General features: G+C 48.8%; 1 protein-coding gene across 2 annotated transcripts in view; it reads right to left on the reverse strand.

Moving 5' to 3' along the window:
- Nucleotides 1–567: 567 nt before the first annotated feature.
- LOC121328693 (msx2-interacting protein-like) overlaps nt 568–13,482 on the reverse strand; it is a 37,193-nt gene continuing 24,278 nt past the window's right edge. For both annotated transcript variants that reach the window (XM_041273654.1, XM_041273653.1), the window contains exons 7-15: nt 13,120–13,245; nt 12,872–12,985; nt 12,418–12,531; nt 11,764–11,864; nt 3,619–11,380; nt 2,913–3,305; nt 2,599–2,793; nt 2,221–2,379; nt 568–1,938 (exon numbers count right to left, since the gene is read on the reverse strand). In XM_041273654.1, coding sequence (XP_041129588.1) covers nt 1,807–1,938; nt 2,221–2,379; nt 2,599–2,793; nt 2,913–3,305; nt 3,619–11,380; nt 11,764–11,864; nt 12,418–12,531; nt 12,872–12,985; nt 13,120–13,245 — 9,096 coding nt within the window. In that variant the 3' untranslated portion in view covers nt 568–1,806. The remainder of the gene's footprint in view (nt 1,939–2,220; nt 2,380–2,598; nt 2,794–2,912; nt 3,306–3,618; nt 11,381–11,763; nt 11,865–12,417; nt 12,532–12,871; nt 12,986–13,119; nt 13,246–13,482) is intronic.

The raw sequence follows: 13,482 nt of genomic DNA on the forward strand, positions 1-13,482 counted from the left end.
AATCAGAAATTAGGACACAAAAGAAACACCATCAGTGCTCCTGCAGCTCATCTCCTCAATCAGCCACATCTCATTGCTGTTGTCATGGTTTGAGTTTGCATTCTTGTTGCTTATACTGCTTCCCATGTTTGCCTTCCATTTGCTAGCTACCACCATTATGTGCTAGAGTACACACTCTGGGCTTGATAGTCACTACTCTTGAAGCTAGTTTCCAATATCCCTTCAGAACTATAGACAGGAAAACCAGTACAAAAAGAAAATTCAATAGGGTAATGTACTGTTGTCCACCAGACTACTAGCCCTGATTATTTTTGGAATGATCTGTGCAGAAATAGGAGGACAGATGCATCCATGAAAACCATGGATTGCTATCTGTAACTTACTGCTCTGTGCAATAAGGTGGAGCCAAGGGAGGTCATATTCAACATGAAACACGCCTTGTTGGTCTCAGTTACAACTTCACAGCTCCACTGCTTCAATCAAATTCCAGACTTCTCCTCATAGGCCAGTAATCCACTGGCAAAGAACTTCACATCCCATATAAATATGCAAAGATTACTTTCCTCCTTTTTTTTTGTATTTTGTTTTTATTCTGTGTATCAAAATTATAAGTGCCTTCAACATTACCATGAAAGAATTGTCAGTCTGAAGTTTTACAAATATTTACACCACATAACTGATACATGATTCAAGTTTGCCTGTTTTTTTTTTTTTCTCTTTACAAGTTAATGTCCCCAAAAAAAAATTATAAAAAAAAATCTTAAACACAGAATCCCAATCCTATGTACACATGTAGTTAGAAAGACACAAGGAGAGACAGGCTAGCTGTTGAAGACTAGTTTGTGGATGTTGCTGCTGGCTCAGATTGGTATGAATCTCCCCTTCTGTACCATTTCCCACTGATGCAGGGGCACCGAATGTCCGGTTTAAACGGTTATTCTTTACGAGTTTGTAAGTTAAAAGAACGACGGAGTAGAAATTGTTGCAAAAAGTTTCCATAAATTAACAAGACTTACAGAAGAACATCTTTACAAGCATAAAACACTCAAGGTTTGTTTTTCTTTTTGAGAAGGAAATAATAAAAAAACAAAAGGCAATGTCAAAATGAAGCACACTTACGAATGAATGACAATACAAAGTCTAAGTATGAAAATAAGATTTGTTTTTTTTCTCTGAAAAGACGTTTTGGCACAGATTAAAAAAATGTGTATGGATTTTTTTTTTCTCTTTAGTCCTTTTGTCATCTTTTAAATATTTATATATTTACAGAGTCTGTGTCTCCATCACAACCATATCCCAAAGGAAAACAAACAAACAAAAAAAGGAGGTCCCTTTGGGTTCTGTAAACTGTACATCCACAAATTTGACACTAATTCTTTAGGCTGGAGGAAGAGGCAGGAAGGGAATCAAAGGGAGATAACGAAGCATAGTGGTGACATGATTCTGGAGGCCAGGCTTTCCCAGGTCCTGTCTTTGTTCAGTTCAATGTACAAGGAAGCCTTTAAGAGCCTGTACATACATGTATATTTATATATTTATATATAGCAACACCCTTCTATCTGTACAAGGTCCATGGTTCCAATATAGTGCAATGGTAGATCCAATCCTTTTGGAAAAACAATGAAGAGAGTCTGCCCATTAGACAGGGTTTCCCCAAGCAGACAAACTGGAAGCAAGGAAATCAACCGCGGCTGAGAAGCACAACGGCTCAGCGTCGTGGAGGCCCAGCCCAGCCCAGCAGAGAGGAAGCATGCGTCCTGGCGCGGGCTGGGTCCCCCTCACACAGACTCTGACCGAGACTGGTGCTCAGACTGAGGCGATGACAATCATGAGGTGCGGAGAGATGCTGGAGATGCTGGCGAGTAGGTCAGGGGCCAGCCGAGACAGGTGGCTTTCTGAGAACTCGCAGGGCGGGAAGATCTGCAGCACGTAGGCAGGCTGGGTGGAGTGGAGAAGAGAAAGTGAGAAAGGCTTTAATATGCAGCAGCAGAAAAAACTAATTCTTATAACATCAGCTCTTTAACACTGCTGACCCGTAAAGTGGTCTACAAAAACACTTAACAGACCAGTTAAACAGGAACAGCTTTATGTATATAAAGGATTATTGTGTTAAAAAGTGAATCTCCAATACAGGGTATTCATACCAACTTTAGATGTATTCTTCACTGTATTATGCCACCAAATACTAACAAAGGGGATGAAGTTCCACAACTGATTTACCTGGTTGGATCCGGGATTGGGAACGTTGATGATCCCGGCAGCTAGCTTGGCCTGCAGGTAGCTGATGAAAGCAGCTTTCAGAGACTCAGTCTGGTTGAGTACATCGTCCTGGTCCCGCCCACAAGGGAGTGCCAGCAGCAAGCAATAATCACTTTCCACCTACAGGGAGAAACAGACACCGGTTACAGAAAGACAGTAGGAAGCCAGAGGCGCGAACCAGAAACAAGGAGCTTAAAAAAAAACAGAACCACCGCATACATATTACTTGTAGAGCAAAGCAAAACATTTGAGAAACAAGAACAAATATTGAACACTATAAATGATCAAGAAATCAAGATGGTTATTTTTTGTAGCGCACCCTTCCCTGGGATCCCTTACCGTCATCCTGCGGGCCACCCCCTCCAGCTGGGAGGCCTCCAGTCTCATCCTCTGAGCGATGCGCAGCGGGGGCCCTCCTTCAGGCGCGGGCAGCGATCGGTGAGCCAGCACATTGTTCCCCGACACGAAGTGAAGCTGAACTGCGGCTGTGTCGTTCTTCAGAGCAAGAAGACCCTGCCACACGATTGGGTACTTCTGTGGGTGGAGACGAGCACAGTTAGTCTAGGAATAGACCTACATTGCACATAACTCCATGGTGACACTACAGGGCAGAGGTTTTGGCCTGTTTTACTTTACAGATCAGAAGGGCTCACCGTGAGTAGCTGCACCATGTCGACGGGTCTGTGCGAGTGTTCCTGTTTGCTGAGCGTCTGAGTGTCAGGCCGCAGCCCAGCCGGGAGCCCTGTTTGAAGTCCAGGCATCACATTCCCCAGCGTTGTTTGGGGGAAGGGCTGTTGCTGCTGTGTTTTCTGCCCTGGTGTCTGCGGTAGGTCGTGCTTGATGGAGATGGATACAGGAGACGGATAGGAAGGTGAGCCCGTCTCGCTCTGTACCCTCTGAAGATGGGACAGAGTTGGGTCTATTGGCCCAGTGTGCCTCAGGTGGACACTGTCAGGACCACCTGCTCCTTTTGGGTCTACAGCCACTTGTGGTGTCTTGCTTCTGATTGGCTGGCTTGGGTGCCCATGCTCTCCATCAGACATGCCCTGTGAGAAAAATAAATGTATAAAATAAACAGGATATTTAAAGTGATTCATCAGAATATCAATAGCATGGGAACTAAAAACAACACAGAATGGACAATTTCAGTCTAGAGATTACTCACACATATACATTATCTGACAACTGTCAAGCATAGTTAGAACATGTGTGAAAAAAACAGAACCACACTAATTGGAGGTAGGGAACTACATTTTAAGACCTTAGTTTCTCCACTGGTAATCGAGCAGTTGAAAGGGTCAGCATGCAATAACATTTGAGAAGCTAGAAGCTAAGGTAAGTTGGCCTGGTTTCAAGTACCTGTGACGGAGTGATACTGCGAGGAGGCAGGTTCATCCCGAGGGGCGTGGGTCCTGGGAACTGCGGGTGGGAGAGCTGGAAGTTCCTCATGTCACGGTAGACTCCTGGGTAGTCGTGGTAGGAGCCTGAAGGAGAGTGCATGAGCTGCACCCCATGGGACACCATGACAGGCTGGGAGAGCTGGGGCATGCCAGGTGAAACGCCCATTATCCGTGCCTCACTGTGCGGGGAGGGGGCTAGCTTGACCTCTGCCGGTTTTGGAGTCTCCTTCCCTGGCTGGGGTGTCTTGCTAGCCGGGGGTGTTTTCACGGAGGACTCGGGAGTGCGAGCCTGCCTGCTGTCCGGGTGGTGCTGGTCACCCATTTGTTGGTGCATGATCATGCGGACGTCCCGGGACAACACAATGTCCTGTTGGGCCATGTTGTACTGGTCGAGACGTATGCCACCGTGGTGCATGCGGTACTCCGGCTGCATCACCATCATGTCAGGCTGCATCTGCGTAGAGGGACGGCGTATACCCTGGTGGTAGTGTAGCACATCGTCCTCTCCTGACGGTATGGGCTGCAAGACCATATCCCTTATCCCAGCCGGCTGCGGCGTGCTGGATCTCTGCGTTTGTAGTCCAGAGCGAGGTGAAGAGAGGGTCTCGGATCGAATTCCATAAGGCATTCCAGGGAGTGGGGGCGTGTTCATTCGTACTTCACCCTGCGTAATGTGTCCCAGAGAGACAGACTGTGTAACGCTGTGAGGAGGCATGATGACTGACTGCTCCGGGTGGTGAACACTAGACACATACTGTGGCATGGACAATCCAGGACCCAGAACCACAGAAGCTGTGCTGCTGGGCTGACACACCTTGGAGAAAGGGGAGGGCGAGTGCCCACATGTCCTCGGTGAATGAGGCTCCTGTTTGACCACACCCAGGTGTGGCAGAGAGCGTTCAGTGGGCGTGCTGGGGCCTGACCCTACGTGATTGCTTGTGAGAGAAGGGTGGTGAGGGCTGAGGCCTGGACTCAGGTTGGTGGGCTGGGCTGGTTTTCCAGGCTCCACCTTTAGAGATACCGGCTCAGTCGAGCCTTTCTTGGTAGCCTGCTGGTGCATCAGGGCTAGAGGGTTGTAGACCAGGACTGGTGGGTTCCCCCCAGACTGGGGTATGATCTTGACAGCAGCAGACTGAGGCCCTGAGTGGTAAGAAGGATCGGATTTCTCTCCTCCAGGGGACTCCTGTTTGACAGCAGAGATGACCCCCTGTGTGTTGTAGGGCTGGCCTGCAAGCACCCCAGTAGAGTGAGGCCCATATCCTGTGGGCATTTGTGAGCCCTTGGTTGTGGGCTGCTGGGATGGAGTTACAGGCTCCTGCTTTATCTGGGACTTGGAGACAGACTGCTGGAACTCAATGTCCACCGCACTGGCTGGGGGAATCTGGCTAATCTTGGCGCTGATCCTCTGTGGACCCTCTGTCTTCTGTCCCGAGTAGCTAAGCACCACCACACCCTCAGAGGTGTTCACCCTAAGCCCAGAGCCTGTGCTAGTGAAGGGTGCACTCTCTACTGGACGTCCCTCCTCTACACCCATCATGCTTGTAGGCCCCATGGGGTATCTGTTATTCTCATTCATGCTGGCTCTGTACTTCTGCTTGGGGAGGGACATGCTGGGTGCCCTGTTCCCCAGTGTAATCCTGGGTGTCTCCTCTGAATCAAAGGGAAGAGGCACATGGCTGATGACAGAGATAGCTTTGTGGGAAATGACAGAGCTCACCAGCTTCTCATTAAAGCGCTGTGCCTCAGCTGTAGCGGGTGGCACCACTGTCTTTTCCTCTGTGGGTAGAGGCTTACTGGCCTCCAATGGGGGAGAGCTGACAGGCTCACTAATGCAGGTGGTGAGCTGCATGCTAGGTATACCCCCAGAAGTGGCAGACACATACTTAGGCTCCATGAGGATCTTGCGCAGCGTGCTAGAGCTGGGATCTATATCAGAGGCTTTGGTGTCAGGCGGCATAGGCGCTGGTGGTGCTGCAGCTTGTGGTGCTTGGGCAGGTGGATTGGAAGGTGCTTGCGATTCTTCAGGTCGGTTCAGCCACTCTGGTACAGTGGCCTGGGGTGAGCTGGGCAGTTTGACCTGACGGGGAGGTGGCAAAGTCGGCCTGGTCGGAGGAGTGCTAAGGGATGAAGTTGTTGACTCAGCCAACTGCCGCAGCTTATAGAGGGTGGGGCTTTTGTTGCCAGAGTGGTAGGCGTTGTCTCTTGGCTCAGGCTGCTCAACAGGGGGCTCTGCTTCTTTTGGCCTCCTTGTCTCTTGTTTGCAGGAAGCCGCAGCTCTTGATGCTGCTGCTGCTGTTGCCACCACTGTTGGCTTTTCCATCTCCACAATGTGCTCAGATACAGGCTCTGCGGGTTTAATGGTGCTGGGCTCTGGTTCAGAAGCATTTCCATCCAATGGGTCACCTTTCCGATTTGTACTGCCTCTCCGGCTACGGTTCTTCCTGGACTTTTGTCTTTTTTTACTATTCTGGTGTACTTCTGATGTCCCAGGCGGGGGAGATTCTTCCTGGGTTGAAACATCACTGGGTGCTGGATCAGACCTCTTGGTCTCCAAGGGAAGGCTTCCCAACTCCGGCTCTGGCTCCAGTATGTTATTGATGGCCAGGTGCGTCTCTGGCTCCGTGGCTTCAGTACGAGGAGGCAAGTCTAGAGGATCTGGGGGTGTAAGTGTGGTGTAGCCACCAGGGGCAGGGAAGCTATCAGCATCTGCAGAGATATCTTCAGCAGTAATGGAGTCAATGGCAGCTGCTAATTCTGTCTCACTGGCTGGGTTAGCTGGCTTCTCCACCTCATCCTGCACTTCCGGCTCCTCCACCATAGGTTCCAACTCAGGCTCAGGTGGTGGTGGTTCCTTATAGGGAGGCAGTGTAGGCCCCTCAGTCAACTTGGCAATGTTCTCCACGGCCTGCTCAAGCTCCATCTGGCGTGCTAGCAGTGCTGCTGCAGGATCAGCCGGTGGCTCTGTGTCAGAGACTGGCTCTTCTTTCTCTGAACTCAACTCTGTAACCTCTTTAAGGAAACCCTGGGGCATAACCTCATCCTTGATGGGTGGTGGCATAGGTTTCTTAGGTGAGGATTCTAGAGGTTCTGGCTCGTCCTCACCTGTTTGGAGGACCCCCTTCACATCATCCACGCTTAACCGGATCTCTAGATTCTTTAGGCTAAGGGACTTGTCATCAGTCAAGGATTTAGCATTGCGAGTAGCCCTCCCTCCTCCTCTTGCCTTCCCTCCCTTTTCAGGTGGAGAGCACTTGTCTATTAGTGTCTCCACTTTCTCCATCCCTTCATTCACATTCTTCTCAGGTTCCATGTCTTTTTTCTCCTCCTCCTGCAGCTGCTGCTTAGGCTCATCTTCCTTGGCTTTGCTGCTCTCTTCCAGTGGCTCGTCTTCAAGTTTTGGTACAGGAGAGGACTGCTGCTCTAAAGGCTCAATGCCTGCTTCATCTACTGACTCAATGTGAATATCAGGGGTCTTGTTCTCAGCTTTCCCTCCTTTTCTCCCATGTGCAGTTCCTCTGGGTGGTGAGGACTGACTTTGTGCAGATTTCTGTGAGCGTGGGGACCTCCATCCCTCTGCTGGCTTTATTACTTCACTTCCCTCTTTGTTCTCGGGTTCATCAGCATCTGGTTTAATCCCGTCTCCCTTCACAGGGGACACATCCTCACCACGTCGACGTGTTTTGGGTGGTCGGCCACGACGGGGAGTAGCGGGGGTGGTCAGTGTGTCCTGTTGTGGCTCTCTATCACCACGTTTACGAGTGGAGCGTGGTGATTCTGCAAGATCCTTTCCCGGTGTCTGTAGGGTATCATCTTCCACAGGGGTGGCATAAACAGATCGCACATTCCTGCGTCTGGTCCTGCTCACTGGAAGGTTGGGTTCAGAGCTTTCAGAGTCTGTGGCATGACTTGGAGATTTTGCAGACGTTTTGGGATCTGTGGCTGCTCTGGGTGCCTCTCCCCGGGGTGAAGATGCACGTTTCAGCTTTTCACGGTCAATCCGTTCGCTTTTCCGTGTTGCTGGTTTCTCTGAGCCACTTGCTGCAACAGGCGTAGGTTGTGTTGCTGCCGGTGGAGTTTTTGCTCGCTTGCTCTTAGGCGGTTTCCTAGCAGGGACCACAGGTTCGACTTCCAAATCATTGTCAGAATTCTGCGGCTGCGCTTCAGAAGATTCATCAGACCTTTGCGGGGTCTCATTGTCCACGGTTTCAACCTCAGGCTGCTGAATCTCCTCTTTGTGCTCCTCCGACTTCTCCTCTGGCTTTGGTGACACAGGATTTATTAATTCTGGGACCTCAGGCTCTGGATCCAGACTGATCCCCTCATGGGTGAAGGAGGCACCTGGGGTAGGTGGCTTGGTATCCAGGTATGAAGGGTGCTCTGCACTTAGGGTTTCTTCTTCAGGAGCTCTTGCCTCTGGGGCTGCTTCTTTGGGTTCCTCCCTTATTTCTACCTCATTTAAGCTGGCAGGTTCCATTGGTGCAATGCTGACAGGAATAAGCTGCTGGGGCTGGGAAGTAGCTTTCTCAAGGACTGCTTTTGTTTTCTCCTCTTTTAGGGGTAAGGATGGGACAACTGGCAGGGATTCCACAGTCACCTTCACCTGCTGTGGTGGTTCCCGGGGTACTGGAAAGATTGGAACAGGACTCACTGGTGTGACTGGCTTGATGTCAGCCTCAGCTGCAGGCTCTGGTGCCTTGGGCTGTTCGCTCTCCTGCCTGTCCTCCTCAGCTTCAACCTCCAGTTTCTCTGGATCACGTGTCCGCTGCTCTTTCTCCTTCTCCTTCTGTTGCAAACGAGTAAACTCCATGAAGCGGCTGTGGAAAAGCACTACTGGCTCCTGGATTATCTCACTGCTGTGGAGCCCGTCGGAGGAGGCCTGCCTCCCATAGAGCCTTCCAGCAAACAGTTCTGTGTCCTCTTCCTTTCTCTCCAAGTGCTGGAGTCGACGCGAGTCCTGCTCAAAGATTGAACTGTGCAAGAACCGTGAAGCAAACAGCTCTCGTTTCTCCTGCTCTTCTGCCTTTGGCTCCTCCTTCTTGTCATCAAGCTTCCCGTCCGAGTCTGTACGGATCTTTTTCTTCTTCATGTACCAGGATGGGATTGGCCGAGGGGCTGACTCAACTTTCTCTTTGTCTTTGCTGTTGCGGAAGCTGGCAAACCTGGAGTCCCGGTCCAAAAATGACCAGTTCTCCTCCCGTGAAGAGGACAGAGACTTAGCCCTCTCTAGCAGTGCCTTTGTGTCAGGGGTGATGGTCTGATCCAGTGCAAACGAATAGAACTTGTTTCTCTCCAAAGAGCTGGAGAGCTTCAGGTCAGAAAGTCTCTCTTCACGTTCCCTCAGAAAGTAAGAAAGCCTGGATCCTTCCAAGGATGTTGAGGCCTTGGGAGAGTGTATTTTGTTCTCACTGTCCTCATCAGAGTCAGAGGGTACCTCCCCTGGTTCCAGTTCTCTCAATGAGCGTTTACGGATGCCCTCCCGCTTCACAATACTGCTTGGGAAGCTGACATCTAATCGAATGGACTCCTGTTTGATGCGGCTACCCCATCGCTGCAGATCTTCCTCACAGCTCAGGGAGGGTGCCTTCAGTTTGGGTAACTCTGGTGGAGGTTCTCTCCTACTTGGTTCAAAAGAATTGAACTTGAGCAAGTCCAGGTGAGTGAAGGCTTCCGTTTTAGGAGATTCCTTGGTCTCTTTTACAGTCACCAGCCTGGGGGAGTCTGCAGATCCCTCATCCTCGTGGAAAGGAAAGAGCCGCAGCCCTGGTAGGGAGGCGAGGTTTCTTTCAGAGTCCTGGCTTAGCTGACGGGAACTCCTGTAATTGCGCTCCCTCTTGGCACTTAATTCAAAATCAAAGGCTTCCACTTTCTTGCGTTTGCTTGGTGGCGAGTCATCTGTGACATCCTCGGGTGGCTTGCCCACCTCGTGCACTAGGCTGCGTCTTTCAAAATCCTCCACATCTGGCTTGGGACTATCTGGTTTGTCAGGTTTCTCTTGCTTCTCAGGCTTTGGAGTGTCTACATCTTGCAGCTGTTGCTGTTTTTTGAGTCTCCTGCTCTGCTCCATCTGTTTGCGGTAGCTTTGCGAGTGGTCAATATCGATCGGCAACTTCTCTTCCCCCTCGCCTTTTTCTTGACCAAGACTCTGCTCACACTCCATTAGAAATGCTTGCCCTTCCTGGTCTTGCATATCGTTCTCCATGCTTATATCATCAGAAATCATCTGAGAAAGGCTCCCCCTGTGCTGGGCCTTAATCCCTGCAGCTGTTACTTTCCTGCAGGAGAATTCCAGAGGGTCTATCGGTTCTTCTGCTTGCTCGCCCAGTCTTGCCTGCAAGTCCAAGTTGAGGCCTAGGCCAATCCCCACAGAAATGTTGCCGGCCTCCTGCCCATCTTTGGGGCTGCATACAGTGACTAACCGTTCCGGTTTGGCTTTCCTGTGCTCTTTCTTGTGCAGTTCCTTCCTTAATATTTTCCTGTCACCTTCTCCCCCACTGCCCATATCTGATAGCTTCTTCGGACCCAGACGACCTTCCTCTTCATCTTGGCTACTCCTCTTAAGCTGCCTCTCAGATTTCAGGTTAGCATCTGCAAAACGTCTCTTCCTAGCCTCAAGCCTGTCTATATCCAAGGAGTTTGCTCCCTCCACCCCAGGTTCTGACTTAATATGTTTCTTGGGCTTGATCTTGGCCTCCTTTTCCACAACTTCCACATGACTGGCCAGCACCTTTTCTTTTGGCACTTTAGTGCGAGGTGGTTCAGGTTTGGGCACCTCTCCTTTGGGCTGCTCCAAGCGGGATAACATAATCTTCTGTTCTGGGAGTGGAGGAGGGGGGGGAGGAGGAGACCTGACATTATCATTCTCTACTTTCAGTCTCTGCTTCTCCGAGCCAGGCTGTTCGAGAACCTTGCCTTCTTTTTCCTTCACCCTGGTAAGTACTACACAGGGAAGTAAGTCGAGGCGGTTCTTGTTGGCCCCATCTTTCTCTGCAGCGAGGGATTTGTTCTTCTTTCGTAGCACAGTGTCTGGACTGGGTTCCCTCTCCGGCTCTGGGTCAGTCTCTGAGGAAGGAATACTTGAAGAAGGTGCCTTCACCTTCCGAAACTTCTGCTTTTCCGTTTTGTCCTTTTCTACCTTCTCTTTCCTAGCAGCCCTCTTTTCTTTGTCAGCCCTTTCTGCATCGAAGGGTCTATCTTTTTCTGCTTTGTCATTCTTTGGGTATCGCTCTGGCCGCACCTTATCAGGCTTCTCATAGCGTGGTGGGGAGAGGGAGCTACAGCTGCCACTGCGCTCAGAAGACCGGCTGTATATTCGCCGTTCAGAGTCACTGGGGAGCCTCTCGGAAGGGGAGGGGGAAGCTGTGGTACTGGTAGTCCGTCGAGGGTGGTTAGGGCTCTGGCTACGCTCTATGGTCCTCCTGGTGTGGTCTCTCTCCCGGTCAGTTTCAAACCGCTCCCTTTCCCTCTCCCGTTCACGCTGCAGGTAGCTGTATTTACGGATGTCTTGCTCGTAGGGGTCTCTGAAGTCTCTAAACTCTCGGGGGTCCTCATAGTGGCGCGGATCATAGTAATCTCCCTGGTAAGGATCCCACTCTGCATAGAACTCTCTGCTCCGAGCTGGGTACTCCCGACGAGGGTCTTCACTGTACGTCCCTGGTGTTCGAGGATTCTCATAGAATGCACGCTCTGCAGAGAACTCAGTAAAGGGGGGCCGACGCTCATCTCTGTACAGGAGAAAGAGAGAGGTATCAGTGAACGCTGCCAGAACCCCCATCCTTGAAATGCAATTATTTGAAAGTATCGTACTGTGAGTCCTTGCTTTTCCAAAGCCATTCACAGCAAAGAGGAGTCAATGTAAACTAGTTTGTCACACACTGCCCTTCTATTAGTTAGACAATCCTCATTTTTTTTCAAGGATACAGGTTAAGTGTTCACAGTAGGATTTGTGTAATCACTGCAATTATTTGTGGTGTTTTATCCTTGAACAGATTGACATTGGCCTTTCTGGCTTCAGCGCCTAGGCGGACCGAGTTTCTTCAACCTACAAGGATCTTTTTAAATTATAAAACACAAGCTCAAATGTAAACATGGAATAAGGAACACCCACCTTCTTTCAGATAATATTTCATAGAAGTCTCGTATATCCTGTCCAGATGCCTGCATTGAGCGGTAAAAAGCCATCTGACTTTCCTGGTTAGCAAAATCAACCTGCAATGTAAAAAAGCACGACATCAGTCACATCATTTCTGACATGATCTTAAAAGTGTTAGAGTTCAATAAAGTGTCTCGCATATAACCAGAGAGGAATCATTGACAACAAAAGCAACAAGCATTCCTTTGAAACCACTATTAAATGGTAGTAGCCTGCCTTAAGATTTAAATTGGTTTCTGTTCATAAATGGTCAAAGTTCCTTATAAAGAGCAATTTAAAATCTAAACAAGGGATAAACACAAAGCAATTTGGGGATAATATTAGTTCAAATCTATTTTTTAAATATTCACTGTGCAAAATGCAGGGAATCAAAGCCACAAATATCTCTTTGCCACGGTTTTGATGCTGGCCTCGTTTTGATCAGGCATTTTACTTCTAAGAAAACCTCTCTAATCTATAAAGATTAAAGTTCCCCTTGGTGTTCAAACCAGTGTATCCAAATTGCTCAGCAATTAACATTTAAATAGAATATGAAAGCAATTTGATGAGCAAAAGCTATTAGGACTGCTTTGTTTGTACACATCAAGGGCATACAATCCAACCCCTTACCTTGATTTTATTCCCTCCAAGCTTCCAACCTTTAGTTTCCTTTACTGCTGCCTGAGCATACTCAATGTTGTTGTACAGGACTAAGGCCATTCCCTTCAGCCGGTCAAACACAACCTGTGAACAGAGAGACACCGGCCAGTTAGGACAATGTACAGCACTGACACAGCACAGGGGAATACAATGATCAAATACAGTTGGAGCACAGGATAAAGGATGATACACTATTTCTACCTGTCTTGTTGAAGTCAAGGATTTCAATTAACATAAAAGCACTGAGGGATTAATGGGATTTTCCCCAAATTATATTAATAGATTTTTATTAGATGTAATAATTAGAGAAAAGGTTGTTTAAGTGTGTTATAATGGTTCAGCAATTTGAAAACAAAGATATAAAGAAATATATTGGTAGGAATTCAAATATCCCTAGTCTCCAGCTCAGATGAATTGGACCTACCTTGACCACATGTCCATAGCGACAGAAGTGTCGTGTGAGGTACTGCTCTGTGATATTGGAGGCCAGGCCATCCAACCACACACAGGTGGTAGGCATGCTCTTTCCAAACCCCAGCTGGAAAAAGAGAAAGCTATTAGAAAAATACAAACCGAAATAAAAAGCACGGCACTGCTAGCTGTGTGTTTTTCTGAATTGTGTAATTACAGCTGGACTATCTAAAAAACACCCACACTGGAGGGTCTCCATACCTTGAGCCGGTTGTTCCCCAGGTACTCTCCATCCATCTTCTTGATTGCTTTGCAGACACTGGCGATGTCACAGTATTGCAGAAAGGCGTACTGAGGGGCACCGTTCACTTTCTTAATGTCAATATCCTGAAAGACATGGATTGATAAAGGAGCACATCAGAGCAGGCAGCTACAGCACTGCACTTCCAGTAATAGGTTTAAATAAATGTTGTGGGGTGAACAGAGTGTCATTAAGGATTATGGGCTGTACTAATTAAAAAAATAAATAAAACAACGGTTCCAGAGTAGTCATGTGTGCTGGACTAGTTGTGTCTAGACCATGTCTGTGGGTACCCTAGTCTCGTGGGCTGCATTTCTACTCTT

The sequence above is a fragment of the Polyodon spathula genome, chromosome 16 (genome assembly GCF_017654505.1).
Source record: "Polyodon spathula isolate WHYD16114869_AA chromosome 16, ASM1765450v1, whole genome shotgun sequence".
Lineage (NCBI taxonomy): Eukaryota > Metazoa > Chordata > Actinopteri > Acipenseriformes > Polyodontidae > Polyodon > Polyodon spathula.